The 16,157-nt window shown below is 38.0% G+C and overlaps 1 protein-coding gene across 1 annotated transcript in view; it reads right to left on the bottom strand.

Annotated features, from left to right (window-relative positions):
* The window catches only part of LOC127056817 (connector enhancer of kinase suppressor of ras 2-like), a 523,096-nt gene that overhangs the window by 81,162 nt on the left and 425,777 nt on the right, over positions 1–16,157 (bottom strand). Inside the window, exon 14 of the mRNA XM_050965117.1 lies at positions 13,633–13,667. Coding sequence (XP_050821074.1) covers positions 13,633–13,667 — 35 coding nt within the window. The remainder of the gene's footprint in view (positions 1–13,632; positions 13,668–16,157) is intronic.

The raw sequence follows: 16,157 nt of genomic DNA, 5'->3' as shown, positions 1-16,157 counted from the left end.
CAGGAGGAAGAAAACTTTTGTAGTGATAATCAAGATGGCCCATTTCAGACAGTTGACAAAAAGGTGTGAGGATACTTAACATGGGAAATAGATTCAATTTGTGTAATGACCCAGCCACTCCCAGTCTCTATTCAAGCCCAGATTAATAATATCTAGTTTGCATATTGATTCAAGTTCAGCAGTTTCTCATTGGAGTCTGTTTTTGAAGCTTTTCTGTTGCAAAATGGCCACCTTTAAGTCTGTTACTGAGTGACCAGAGAGATTGAAGTTTTCTCTTACTGGTTTTTGAATGTTATGATTCCTGATGTCAGATTTGTGTCCATTTATTCTTTTGTGTAGAGACTGTCCAGTTTGGCCAATGTACATGGCAGAGGGGCATTGCTGGCACATGATGGCATATATCACATACTTGTGACTAGCTCTTTTCCTCCAAGTTAGTTCCTGCCCCTCTTGAGTCTGATGTTGCTGAGGAGACAGACTATAGGCTTTTAAATTGATGGATTTCTGTGCACGAAAAATTGGAGCCGTACATGCTGTGGCTTTTTCCCACAGGTTGTACTGTTAAATTTGGTTTCCAAAAAAGTGTCTTTATTAATTATTATTATATTAAACATTTATTAAAAATGTTTAAAACAATTAGTCTACATAAAGCACAGACATAAATTTGCCTTACACAGGAAAAATACCATTCTGAAAGACAGTCTTATGTGGAGATTAAGAATCTTTTCTTAGATTCTTGACTGGATTCAGCTTGAACTCCTTTGGAAGATCATTAATCATGTTCAGCCTCACAAGTTATATAAGAAACTGGAATAAAACCATAGGGCCAAATTTTACTCTCACTGAATTCAGTGGGATTCCACCAGTGTGAGAACAGAATTAGTCCCTTCACCTTTATCTCATATAGTTGTTTTTACATGTTGCAATGCATTTAATTGTGTGATGCCTTTGGAGACAGTTTATGTGGATCTAACCTATACCTTCAGGAGTATATTGATAATGAAGTCCTATTCTATTCCTTTAATTCCTTTTTGACTTGAGAGTTATGATAATCTCAGTGGAAGTGTTTAAGAATCTCTGTTCTATGAAAGTACAGTTTTTCCCTGAAAAAGTTACTATGTAAAAATGGCCCCATCCTAATCAATCTGCTCTCCGTGCATACTTAGAAATATATCCACCAATTTTATAATTATTTGTATTATGATTAAGATAATTTTGACTACTAATTAATTCTACAGACTGACCTAAATTCTCTTTTGGCTTGCATATCAACAGTATTCCTAACTAAATTCTGATTGCAAAATCTTTTTTGTTGGTAATGTATGATCCAGAAAGAACTCATTTTGGTGTTCAGCTTTTAGCTTGAATCTGCAAAACTGGCACTTCTCTTCTGGAGCAGGTTTTTAATAAAGTTACTTTTCAGAGTAGAACCATACTTGAAAGATGTTTCTTTGAGATCTCACAAAGGACACCTCATTCACAGCTGAAGTCAGTCTTGCATCACACTGCATTGCTAACCTTTAGTCTTGTAATTTTGCTTCCACCTACAGTAACAATCATTTTACACCCAAAACTTAATGTGATAAAATACTTTGAAAAACAGTCAATTCACACATGGAGTAAACACTCCTTAATAGTTTATATTGTCCATGTTAAAAGCAGGGGATAGCCATGAGTATGCTGGGTGGGGCATTCATTAACAGGTTTTGGGGTTTTTTGGAACAATGCAACCTCATGGGGTGTAGTGCTGCCAAAGCAGTCTGGAGCATTGCTCTGGCACCTAAAATCCAGGATGGAGATATGCTCCAGTCCTTTGGAAAGTTACGCTCTGGCAGCTCTGCCTGATCCTTCCTACCCACAGAATCCTTTGGCAGGGTGGAGCCCAGGGAGAGCTAGAACCTTGGCAGCAACCCCTGGCTGCTCCCTCCCTCATAGGCAGTGTGTGTGCATGCATTGTTCCTGTAAGCATGTGTGTATGAGCTGTGTGTGTGTGTGTGTGTGTGTGTGTGTGTGTGTGTGCGCACTCTACCTGCATGTGAGACAGAGCTGTCCCTGTGTATGTGTGTACATGTTTTCCCTGTATGCACGTGTCAGCTGTGTGTGTGTGTCTGTGTGTGTGTGTCCCTGTCCATCTCTGCGATGTGGTGGGAGGAACACTAGCTAAGCAAGATGAGTTCTTTATGGACTTTCATTTCATTTAGTAATTGGTTAATATTTAAAATTATTACATTTTTGTTGGTTTGGTGACACCGCTTGCTTGACTAAGTACATTTCCTGCAGATTTATGTAGACTCTACATTATGTTATGGTGAGTGGCTGTACACGGACAATATTTAATGCATGTGGAGGCTTAATTGTTTTAAGTCATTTGCAGCATAAATGATTTGCTGTGATATCAGACCTTTGGTCACTGCTCATCCACCATAAATTGGGGCCCACCTAATTTTCCATTCCTAGCTATGTCACTGATTAAAAGTAATTTCTTTTCACATTCAGTGGCAAAGAGTCAATAATGACCATGTTTCAAAAACATACGTAGCATGAATTCTACATAAGTCCTGAAACTTTACCATCATGTACAATTATGTGGGTGAAGTTTCAAATTGTTCTTTCTTTTCTTTTGGCAACTGTTTCTTAGTCACAACACTGCTTATAGCGAACACAGCACTATCTTCTTTCCTAAATTCAGATTATTATGAGGCTTAAAAGTAATTAGTAGTTACAGAAGAGTCAATATCAAAGTGTAGAGAGCCCGGTCAGAAAAAAATGACATTTTGGAAATGAAACTGAAAGCATATGTAATGTGTTGGTGAGATAAATAGAAATGTCAGAGGCTTAGCTACATAGGACATAAGGGTAGCTTACAAAGAAAGCACATGTAAGGCAAATTGCAGAGACAATGCTCACACCATGTAAAATTCACATTCTCTCAAGCAAAACATCCATGGATAAGCCAAAGAAAATAGAAAAGCAGAGGAACAAAGGTCAAAGGAAAATTATTTCTAATATTTAAACTTGATAAATTAACAACATTTTGACACATACGTGTACTAAACGCAGCTTGGGATAGACAGAAGCAGAGGATAATCCTTATTAGAAAGTCATATAGTAACATTACATCCAGTTACAAAGTACTATTTTTAAAGTAAATAGTTTAGAACAGAATTTTGTAACTTTAAACAATGTCCTAAATCCATTTAGTCACAAAATTAATCTTTCATTTTTATAGCAAATACTCACGGAAAGATACTGAATCAACTAGTTAGCGGATTGAAATCTTCCACATAGTCACTGAACTTAATACAATTTGGGCAGAAGCAATAAAAGCTTCCCTTACCATAACTCACTAATGTGCCTAATCCCTGCTCTATACAGATTGTTGTTCAGTCTCTATTATTGGGCCGCTCTGCTGAAACATACAAGGGTACCATTTCTGATGCTGACCATGCTGGTGCTAACCCATTGGGGGCCCTAAGCAGGAATATTTTTGCTCCCCTAATACTAAAACAGGCAAGTTCTTATAATAAAAAGCTAATGGTGGCCCACTGAGCTGCTTGGGGACCTTAAGCAATTGCTTAGTCTGCGCATGCCTACTGTCGGCTTTGGTGATCCCTGTCCACTACAAACTGGACTAATACCACAAACACTTTTCACATAATCCTCCAAAAACTCACAGAATGATGATATCTTTCAGTACAAGTTGCTGGGTGAGCTTTAAATGTTTTGATGTTCAGTACAGGAAAGCCCCCTAAAACATGGATCTGAGGCTAGTCGTAAAGGAAACTCCACTAATTCACTAAGTTTTATTCTAGTATATTGCCACCAGTTTTATAGACAACACCAGTGTCATCAATGATGGCAGTGGAGTTCTAGGAACCATGTTTGTTGGGATTTAAAAAAAGTGTTATGGGAGCAAAGGAAAGAAGAGGGATGTTAGAAGGAAGTGGTTAGGTGAGGAGGGCGAGATAAGAGGTCATACAAATAATTATGTCAAAAACAAGAGAAAATGCAGAGAGTAGGCTTCAAAAGTTATAGATATATTACTGGATAAGCACCCAAAATTTTACAGGATCTATTAGAACAATACATCCAAACCATCTGAATTTCACCCATTGCTAATAAATATATCCAAACATATTGAATCTAGGAGCTAGACTGCTGACTTTAGATATAGATGTTTTCATACAGACCAAATTACATGTGGCTCTCCTAAAAAGGAAGGGTGTAACTTAGTCCACAGCTTCTATAAACACCAGGACACAATGCTACAATCACATTTGGCTTCAGTTTTAATTTTGCCCAAGTAATGAGTGCAGGATTGGATCTGCAGTTTTTAATGCTGATGATTTCAAAACTGTTCTATCAAATGTGTCCTCTTTAATCCATGGCAGTGAACAAGTCAGTTCTGTTGCTTTGTGAGCCAAAAGTTAGCACATCCCTGAGGCAGGTTAATGAAGGCTGCAGTAAACAGTCAGAAATAGTTATGTAAGTTGCTAACTGGATTAGCACAAATGACTCCAGCCATCTGAGCTTTCACCTGTAAAACATCAGATATAACTGAATTAGTAGTAGTAGGGATTTTTCAGACTTGTGCAGTGTAGTAGAAGAAAGCTAAAATCATGCTGAGTTGACCCAAATTGGGCTGTTGTTTTCTCTTAATCACAGATGGTAAGGAGAATCCCCCCAAACTTTTCCCCTTTCATTACTGCCTTTTTGGCTTTGTGTCACTGACACTATTCCTTCATCTCGGAAAGAATAGAACACAGTTGAGGCCCATCAATGCTGTTATTTAATCAGCCAAACAGGTGCCTATGGAGTGATGCGATGTTGCAACCTCTGAAACTAAGTGCATTGCCTTTGCAATATGCTGAATCACTAGGGAATGAAATGATGTATCTGAAAATCATACAGAAATCTCAGGAATGGCAGTGCAGTGTGGTACAGAAAATCCACAAAATTTGGTCCAGCTAATCAGCTGTATTTGATTGTGTAGCTGGAATAGTCTGAAGGATAAGAACTAGAATTTACAAACATATTTTTAAAAATATTCCCAGTAGTTGTGCTACATAGGACTCTTCTGCAACTAGCACAGACTTCCTCAACTTCATGTGCACACCTTACAAGCCTAAAAAAATAAAAATAAAAATGGAAGTGCAACTGTGCTAATTAAAACAGTCCATTTTAAGTGGCTGATACAAATGGACCTCTAAAATTCCAGATCTCTCTGATAGAACTGCAAAAATCCAAGCATCCTTGATGTCAAAGACAAGTATATCCACTTATGCGTGAAGAATCGCTGGTACGGTGATTAACCCATATTTTCTATTTATGCAAAAAGAAATCCTACTTACAACAATTCCTCTAACAAATTGAAATAATTTGTTATTTCTGCATGTACCAGATATCGCCAAATGAATGCAACTGCTAATACAGAACGACCACATAAGGGCTACATGAAGAGCTGTTCTGCATGTGGTGCAACTCAGATAAATTCATAGTCTACTCTGATTTCTCTTTAGCAACATGATTTTCATTTTTCAATAGAGAAAGTTAATAAATAAATTGCCCTATAAATATTATTATGGGCCAGCTCTTCATCTGGCATAAATTAGCATCACTCCATTGAAATCCGGAGTTGCACTGATTTACACCAGCTAAGGATTTGTGCTAATACGTTAAGTATTCCTTGGTCATGTGACTAACCGCTGAAGAAGTGGAGCCTCATAGCTGGCGTTCACACACACCAGGGAACAAAGTTTAGTTCACCTAATTTTATCATCCTATTTCTCTTTGTATCACCTTCACGGTCATTAAATCTATCATTAAAGGAAAAGTCACAATTGTGCCAGAGCAACCTAACCCCCTTTCTAACTCTTAGTAAAACTGCTATCATTTTGGCTTCTCCACAGCTGACAGGCTGCAGTTAACAAATCTTGAAATAATGGCCATGAGTTTGGTCTAGAAGATAAGAACATTACCTTGAATATTGTGACATCACATCACTCCACAGGCACCTGTTTGGCTGATTAAATAACAGCATTTGATAGGCCTTAATTGTGTTTCATTCTTTCTGAGACGAAGGAATAATTAGTGACACAAAGCCATAAAGGGACTAATAAAAAGGAAAAAGTTGTGAGGATCCTCCTGAGCTTCTGTGAATAAGAGAAAATGACAGCCTAATTTGGGTCAAGTCAGCATGATTTTAGCTTTCTTCTGCTATATCTTATTCTCCACATAATATTGCAGAAGTCTGAAAAACATCCCTACTACTAATTCAGTTCTACCATTTATCTAGTATTGGTATATAGATTGGATGATGGTAGCAATGTATCTTGTTGAAATATACATTTTAATACCTCTGGTTAGCTACTGCCTACTCCACTGGTAATGGATAGAAGTTTAAATGATTATTAATTATTGTCCATAGTAATAAACATTCTCTATAGTGCATTACAAACAGCTAAGGTATGTTCTCCAATAACTCTGGGATCAAACTGGAGGCTCATCCTTTCTCTTATTTTTATTAAATGATTTGACCAATGAGCAAGACCCAAAAGTATTTGCTGATGACTCCTGCTTGTAGTTTTCTCTTATTTATGGAAGTCATAAGGCGAAAAAAGCTGCTAATTGAGGTGGAGGTGACTAAATGTTATGTGATCAGCTTTTTAAAGAGACTGGTTTTGTTGCATAGTTTCTGAATGGCAACACTATAGTACAGGGGTCATTTGTTGGAAGAGAGAGAGAATGGAAAATTGGCATACAAAACTGAACTAGTTTCTAAGGGCAATGCTGGTGAAAAAGCAATCTTGGGTCAGTGGACCCATCTTTCTAGCTTTTATTTACACAGTTCTATGTTTTTAAAGATAGATATATCATATCTAGGTGTGGTTGCAATACTTTCAGATAGAAGCCAAAAAGGTTTTTGAATAGAAGAACTAAGAGAGCTCAGTAATTTTTAAAAATGGAGCCATTGACCACATCTAAACATTTTCCAGATCTGATAGCATTTGGGGTGGTGGGGGTGGAGTGGGGTGGTTCAAGTTCTCATGGACAACTAGGCAATCATTTCAGACCAGGCTCTGATAACAGAATTGTCTATACAAATATTGGTTTCACAGGAAGAGTCATAGTGCATTGGTAAGATATAGATGATTCAGAGGAAGACTTCGATATTTTGGTAAAATATGGTCGACTATAGTGAGGGCTGCATCTGAAAGAATATGGATTCTGGGTCACTATTGCTACCTGGGCATTTAAAGAACTAAAACATGGTGGGCAAACTTCCTCAAACAATGGAGGTAAAATAAGATACAAACTTTATCACGGTCTAATCCAGGTTGAGTCTCAACCAAGTGACTCTCAACCAAGACCTAATCTGGATCATCTGCACAATCTAGGACAGACAAAATAGAGATGTTGAAAAGGGTAACAACCACACACTGAAGGCAGAAGAACCACTTCCTTGTACCATAATAGCCTTATATTGTCATTGACTTGGAAGGGTTACAGAACAGATTCATGTAAAACCTACCATAGGATAACCTCTAGGGCAGGTGACTAATTGCCTAAAACTACTTCAGGATCAGTCAAAAAACAAAGGTCAGAGCCAATAAAGAGCTAATGTCAAGAGATGGTTTCTTGTGAAGAGACCTAATAATTGCTTCTTTAAGAGATACTGTCATCTTGTTCTACCAAAGAGAGGCAATGACAATCTCCCCCAATGGTGGATTCAGTACATTCCACCTACAGACCTTCACTAAGTGAAGAAGTTCATGGGTCCTTGCTGAACAGGTTTGCACATGTTCCTGTTGTTTGTACGCAGATGGCTGTTATGTGTCTTTCTTCTCTACAAGAGATCAGCCATATGAATGGCTAATACAAGTTGGAAATAAAAACTTGCCTTTTGATCTGAAAATATATATCAGATGGCCAGCAAGTTAAATGCTGGTGACCAACAGAAGGTAGGCTTTAAATTTCAAATTGGGGAACAAAATGGAGCAATGTGACTTCTGATCTGGCAATGGGGAGTTGTTAGGATTTACCAATATTATCTATGAACATCAATGTTTTTCCCCTTCAACTTGGTATGAAAATTAAAATCAAGTGACAGGAAACAAACTGTAACAAAGGAAAATCAGACCATCTACTTACGTATGATGTGGAAAAATTGAACTGCATTAAAACTGGCAGGACAATATACATCTCTGGGCCAGATCCTCTGGTTCGGTAAGGCTGCTTGTGCCATTTCAATGGCAAAAGGCAACACTCATGCTGGCTTAACTAGCAGTTCAGGATTCCCCATCAATGGGAATCCTTAAGTGGTACACAGTCACCATAAGATGGATATGGCTCAGTTGTCCCTGAGCCCTGGTGATCATTGTGCTAGAATACCCACTCCTTTGAGGCTATCAGAAACCAATGTAAAATTGTGCATCTCTGAGCGTACTCTTTTATACCAGGGACCAGACTTGTGACCAGATGGCCCCAGGATAAGGATGTGTGTGCAAAAGTATTCTACAGCTTTTGTGCCTCATCTCCTGAGCTATGCCAAGTGCAGTTTGGTCCCAACTGAAGATTAAGACACTTAAATATAAGTTAAGAGATGTACAGATAGGTTTTTAAGCACTTTCAGTTTTTCATTTCCTGTGTAAATTTTGCTCTATTCAGATATAAAACTAACAAAGGATCTAAGAAGAAAAACTAACCTTTTAACATTAAGTTTATTTGTGCCAGAAGTCACAAGCATGGCTGGATTTAGGTGCAGGTGACCAAGGCAACTGCTTGGGGAGCCGGGCTTGGAGTGCTGTTTTTGTTGTTAGCGACAAAAGGGAAAATAGAATGTTTGAAGTAAAATGTTTCTGGTATTCTGTATGTGGATTAATTTTTCACTATCCTCCTAGAACGTTCTAGACCTATATCGAATCTTATGGAACCTTCCAGACTCTGAGAACTACATTTTCCTAGAACCTTCTAAAATGTTGTCAGCCATGCCCTCGAGGGTATATAAGGGGCAGGGCATCAGCACTCAGTCAGTGAGATATAAGAATGAAGTGAAGTGAAGTGAGAACCCAGCTGCGATATTGTGAACCTCGTTGTATTGTGTAATTGTGAAAGTGTAAATGTAACGTCTTATACGACAGGGATAGATCATGCATGCCAATCATGCATGGGCTACAAACGCAATAAAAATAAGGTATTCAAAAGTTTAACCAATGAGGGGGAGAGGTGCCAAAGATGCTCCTCACCTGAGGTGCCATTTGGTCTAGGGCCCTGGTCACAAGCACAATCTTAAATAATTTAAAACTCCTAAAAATATCTGAAAGGACATAGAAGATACAGCGTTGTCATTTAAAACCTTCATTGCAGCCTATATTTCAGGTTTTCAACTTTTGACATTGAACACAAGTAGTAACATATTGCCCACAGCACTTGATACCAAATGTTTTCTTTCTGCCTTAATGGATCTATGATTGACTGCACTACTCATTCTAAAGTAGTGAAGTGGAACCCATTAAAGTACAAACAAAAGGGACCAAATTAATCACTGGTGCGATTCCATTGACTTCAAATTTCATTATACAAATAAATGTTTGTAATGAGAGAAACTGTACTGTATAGGAAATTTTACTTCTTGCTCAGAGGAACTTCAAATAGCAAAAGTATCTCATTTTTAAAATGCAAATATAAGAAAATACTGTACACATAAAAAAGTCTACAAAATATTTTTCTCCTGAAAATTAATCACAATGATTGAAATAACTTTTTTTAAGCATGCAATATTTACTGAGGATATGATTAATACCATTTTTAGATGAACACTAGTGAGTAGTTACTGATATTCACTGAGTAAAAACACTAAGAACAGTTACTATAGAACTTTGTGCTGGCAATAATTTTCCCACACCGCTGAGCATTCCCTTCCCCAATAAACAAGATTCCTTGTGTGTGGAATGACAGTTCATGAGAGCTCTGTGGAGACTGTGGCTGAAACTGGAAAATGGGGATTCCACTGCACTTTTGTTACTTGCAGCTTTATTGAACTGTAACATCCCCATGCAATTTGATGGACTATATAATTCTCTTTCCTTTTGGTTTGAAAACTTGGGCAACAAATAAAGGAGCATTTTCTTCTGCTTTTCTACCTGGGTGTTTCGCAGCATGAAGAAACAGAGAAGAATGATGATGGGGAAGAAGGGGGGCGGGGAATCAACGATCTCAACGATCCAGACATGAAAAAAAACCTAACCATACGTAACTTTCCACTATACTCTGCAAAGAGCAGTAAAATGTGGCAGGAAAGCCTTTCAATAGGTGGAATGGGAGCTAGATGAAATGGTAGAGCTAGAACAAAGAGGGAATGGAGACGAAGGATTCCTATTGAGAAACGTTCAATAGTTTTTATTTCTCTACGTAGAAATAACTGTTCCTCTGTGCCTTCTATAACCCTAACAGGGGAGACAAACAGAATAGCTCTGAAGGGCTCTTTGCCTATACTCTTTGTAGTGATGGCATGGCTCTGTGGTCACATTGCTCACAGATCACTAGGATCCACAGAAGCTGAGGATTCCATTCCCTATCTTCTCAATGGACATGCACATTTCTCCCTTTTGAAAAAAAGAAGTAGGCAGGAACTCTAAGTTACATTCAGTGTTTCTACTGAGTTTTTACCCTCCCACAGATTTTTCCCAGGGAGATTATTTTGTTGCCTCATGTCTGCATCGGACTGCTTGGCAACCTCTTTCTGTCAACAATCATAGCTAGAAAAAAAGAGCAACCCAGGATCAACCACAAGGAACTGAAACCTTCTCCCTTGGGCCTCTGGCTTCCAGAAATCAGCTATTATATAGATATTCACACACAGGGTTCCAAAGCTACAAGAAATTGCAACAAAAGAGTCTGAGCACTTTCCCAGGCCCTTCTTGTCAAGGGAAATAAGCAACTTAGGCTCACTTGACAGCCTACTTACTTGAAGTTAGCAAAGAGTCCTGTGGCACCTTATAGACTAACAGACGTTTTGGAGCATGAACTTTCGTGGGTGAATACACTTCGTTAGATGCATGTAGTGGAAATTTCCAGGGGCAGGTATATATATGCAGGCAAGCTAGAGATAATGAGGTAGTTCAATCAGGGAGGATCAGGCCCTGTTCTAGCAGTTGACGTGTGAAAACCAAGGGAGGAGAAACTGGTTCTGTAATTGGAAAGCCATTCACAGTCTTTGTTTAATCCTGAGCTGATGGTGTCAAATTTGCAGATGAACTACCTCATTATCTCTAGCTTGCCTGCATATATATACCTGCCCCTGGAAATTTCCACTACATGCATCTGACGAAGTGGGTATTCACCCACGAAAGCTCATGCTCCAAAACGTCTGTTAGTCTATAAGGTACCACAGGACTCTTTGCTGCTTTTACAGATCCAGACTAACACGGCTACCCCTCTGATACTTACCTGAAGTTGTTTTCTTTAATGGATATACAGTGCACTACATTGTAATCAGTCTCATATTTTGCACATAACAGGAGTGTTTTTCAACATATTTGCATGTGTTTTTTTATATGTATCTATTCTATCATATATTATAAACAATTCGTTATAAAGGTCAAGGATCTGCATGGGCAGATGTCTAGGACTGTGCAGAGCCCAAGTGAAGTCGACGGTGCTTTCCCAAGACATATGGGTCTCATCACATAGTTGTCTTTGAAAGATCTGACCCATAGTTTGTACAGCATCTGGGCAGGTAGTTTTGAATATATCTGGGGATGGGCTTGTCATTTGTAATAATTATTGGAGGAGCTGGGAGTGCTCCTGGGAGTTAAGGTGCCTGACACTTTCGATTACAAAATGACTCAAGTTAGGGGTCAATATGGTTCCATGTGAAAGAGGTTTTATTTTTGTTTTTAAAACAACACATTACAAAAAAACTGTTAAAAGAATGTTAAGGTTGCAAGATCAAGCACCAAAAAGTTAGGAAATGCCACTATAAAGGTTGCCTGTGGAACCTTAAGTTGGCCACTTTGTGTGTATGTATTATGATACAGTCTTTACTTATGCAATCATAGTTTTTATTCCTTTTTTTACCATGAACCCTGTCTCATTCAGTGCACAGAATGGACAGTGTTTTGGAATGAAACAGGGTTATATAGTGAATGAGATCCTTGTCTGTCCCATTTGTTGCAGAAGTTGGAAGACAATGAGGCAGGGGATTGCATGAGAGGAGGGACAGTCTCCTAATTAAGGAGGCTGAATGCCACATTAGAGAACTGGAGTCTATCCTTGCCACAGAGTTCCTATTTGATGCTAGACATAACCACTTATGCCAAACATTTAAGCCACAGTTGATAACAGATTATATGTTCTTCCTTTAATAGTGCGTAATGTGAGACAGCTGAGGCCAGGCTTGCAGAAGTGCTAAGTGCTCATAACTGCCATTGAAGTTGACTTGGGGCTGTGCTTTGAGCATATAAAGTGCTATAAAGAACTCTGAAAACACAGGCCCCAGGTGCCTCAAGTTAGGACCCCCAAATTAGTGGATACTTTTGACATTACTATTTCTGTGTCTCAATACCCAAGCTGTAAAATGGGGACAGGAATACCACCACATCTCACATGGGTGTTGTGAAAATAAATTCTTTAGTGCTTATTAGTGAAACATTTGTATACTATTTTGAAAGCATCATTGAAACACCCATGAGAAAATTATTTTTTATTCAGTAGAAGGTTTGGATGATTAAATAAGGCTTAGTGCCACATAATGATGAGAAAGATAAAAAAAAATGTTGAATAATTATCCATAGGCTGAGCCCGAGGCAGTGTTTCTATAGAAAAAATAGGGTGTGATCATGTAATTAAAGACTGTATCATAATGCATATGTAGAAGGGGACCTCAACTAATGTCTCATGGACAACCTTAATTCTGGCATTTCCTAATGTTCATGTATTTGATTTTGCAAACAATGTTCTTTTAATGTAGTTTATTGGTTGTAATTTGTTATATATTTTGTGCGTAATCGGTCTAATTGTAAATGAATCAAAGATAGTGTCACTGTTATTTGTGTTTCTCTGTATTCTATTTGACCAAATACAAACACTAAAGGACAAACTGAACAATAATTGCTTATCCCTGGTATTTATTAAAAAGATAAACATTAATTCATATATGTGTGTTGATGGAACAAAAATATTCACAAAAAAGACTATTTCACTGTTGATTTCCAAAAATACTACTACTAAACATTTATGTGACACTTTCATCTTCAAAGTGCTTTTGAAACATTAATCCTTGTAAATAAGAAATGAGAAGAAGAAAGGGGAAGACATTTGCTCTCCCAACTTGGTATTACAGCTTTAATTTATTTTCATTTATATCTGATACTATTTTAATTTTAAAAAAAGTTCAAGAACCCTTTTAAGTCTAAAAACTATGTTTATACTTGAAGCAATCAGCAGGGGAAGCCGTTAACTATATTCATCGAGATCAATGTTTTTCTCTCTAAAAGCTGGAAATTACTTCAGTCTCTCAGAAAAACAAAACAAAAAATACCCCTACAAAAGTGAAAAGCACAACTAATTTCTTAAAATATAATGAACATGGACTGCAACACTGAAATGCAAGATGACAAAAAAAGAAATTACCTTTCAGAATCTCCACCGATTGTCTCCCCTGCTCTCTGTAGAGAAGAATAAAAAGTAGTATTTAGTGTCTGGTTTAAAAAAAATACTTCCTCGTGTGATCAAAACCACACTATCTGTACGAAAATGAGGTCACAGATATAAACCATAATAGCAGCTCAGTAACGCTAAGAGAAAGGAAACTGAAAACATAGTTAAATTTCAGCTAAATGTGATTTCACAACAGAGATATAATGTTAAAAAAATCTAAATTTATAAAATAATCCTCAGATGAAGAGGTTATTGTAATGAAGGCTCTTTAAAATACATTGTGTGCTTTAGGGTTAAGAAATTGTATTTTCTTCAGAATAGGGCATATACTATAATATTTGCATTTGCAATGAACTGAGTGGGGATTTTAAGGAAAAGGAGGGAACTGTCAGTTTAACTTACTTTGCTGCACAGAAATTATCCATATGAGCATTTAGATAAATATATTCCAGAAGTAAGTGATCCATGGATTAAAAAGAACACCTTCTGCAAAATGTTTTGTTTATTAATAACTTAAACCAAGTTTCCCTAAGAGGGAAGAAGTTTTCTCACCAGTTAAGAAAGCAATGAAATAATTTATTCTCATGAAATCAACCAAACAGCTTGAAACCACAAACATATAAGTCCTAATATTTTCATACCATTTATGTATTTGAAAACACAGATAAATGTGTAAACGTGGCAAAGAGTCCTGTGGCACCCTATAGACTAACAGATGTATTGGAGCATGAGCTTTCGTGGGTGAATCAAAATGGATATTCACCCACGAAAGCTCATGCTCCAATATGTCTGTTAGTCTATAAGCTGCCACAGGACTCTTTGCCGCTTTTACAGATCCAGACTAACGCGGCTGCTCCTCTGATAGACAAATGTGTGAAAGTTTTAAAAAATGAACCCTGAAAACTTTTACAATTTAGTCAGCAACAGTAAGAAGCAGTATACTGTAAGAGCCTAGGCATGTACTAGTTTTCTTCCTCTGAACTTCCTCTGTAGTAAGATGTGTATGCATATAAATACCACTACATTAAAGTTTTACCATGATGATATCAAGCACACATGGGCTCAGAGAGGAAAGAGATTTTTGATCAGTCCTGGGTGCACATTTCAAGTGTAGGGACAGGAAGTCTTCAAGTGAAAGGCACATTTCTTTGACCTTGCCTTCTTGAACGTAAATACATAGCAATATGAATATTTAAAAAACAAACCAGCAAACCAAACCAACCTACCAAGACAAGACATTCCACTGCATATGCAATGAGAAGAAGAAGAGAGAACAAACAACAAGTGACAGATGTGTAGTCATGTTGCTAAATGCCTTACTTGAAGGCACTCACATGTTATGGTGATGAGTGCTGCATAACAACCTACACAGAATAAAACAAAGTCTGTTGGTTTTCTTTAACTATCTAGGTTATGAACAAAAATGTCAAAGAGAATTTTTAAATAACTTTGCTCCTTTATATATAGGATTTATACGTAGAAGCAAAGTTGAGGAATTTGTGCATGCTGTAACACCTACACCCCATTACAGGAGAATCTAGTTTTGTGTTGAAACTACACAAAGTTTCACAGGATTTTGATACAAAATTCTAAAGAGACAGATCCTGCTCTTTTCACCTAGCTCTGCTGGAAGTGCTGGACAAATGCTGACCTCTGCTACACGAGTATAAATCTGGAGTAACTCCACTGAATTAACAGAGTTACTCTGGATCTACACAGGTGTATCTTAGATATGAAGATATTCCTTTATGTCTGATCTGGGTTCTGTAGGCATAGTTGGCCCACTTCTAGCCACCTGATCTGACTGCTGTGCAGTGCTCTGGAAAGCCTGCTTAAACTCTACATAAGGGGACTCCCCTGGAAGCACACAGCAGACATAGCGGCTGTCCTTGTCCCTGGCATAGGGGAATTGCCTGAGTGCCTCTGCACTCCATTCCATCAGCTGGGAACGGCTGGCCTTTTGGAGCCAGAGGCAGCTAAGCATACATTAAAAGAGCCTTCAGACTACTGTAACTTACTCACAGAATCCAGGGGATCTAAGGGTGACATACAGCCAACTTTGCCCTACCAGCTTGAGCTGTGCTGAGCATCCTTTGGATGCAGCTCAAAATCTGGGTCAATGCCTCCCAAGCCCCCCAGAGGAAAAGTGCTCTGAACAGGAACCAGGGGTCACCCAATGAAATTAACGGGCAGCAGGTTTAAAAACAAACAAAAGGAAGTACTTCATCGCACAATACATAGTCAACCTATGGAATTCATTGTCAGAGGATATTGTGAAGTGCAAAACTATAACTGCCTTCAAAAAAGAATTAGATAAGTTCATGAAGGATAGGTACATCAGTGGCTATTAGTTAAGATGGTCAGGGATGCAATTCCATGCTCTGGGCATCCCTAATCCTCTGACTGCCAGATGTTGTGCCTGGATGACAGGAATGGATCACTTGATGATAACCTGTTCTGTTCATTCCTTCTGAAGCACCTGGCATTGGCCGCTGTCA

The sequence above is a fragment of the Gopherus flavomarginatus genome, chromosome 8 (genome assembly GCF_025201925.1).
Source record: "Gopherus flavomarginatus isolate rGopFla2 chromosome 8, rGopFla2.mat.asm, whole genome shotgun sequence".
Classification (NCBI taxonomy): Eukaryota; Metazoa; Chordata; order Testudines; family Testudinidae; genus Gopherus; species Gopherus flavomarginatus.
This window is presented reverse-complemented; position numbering and strand designations above follow the sequence as displayed.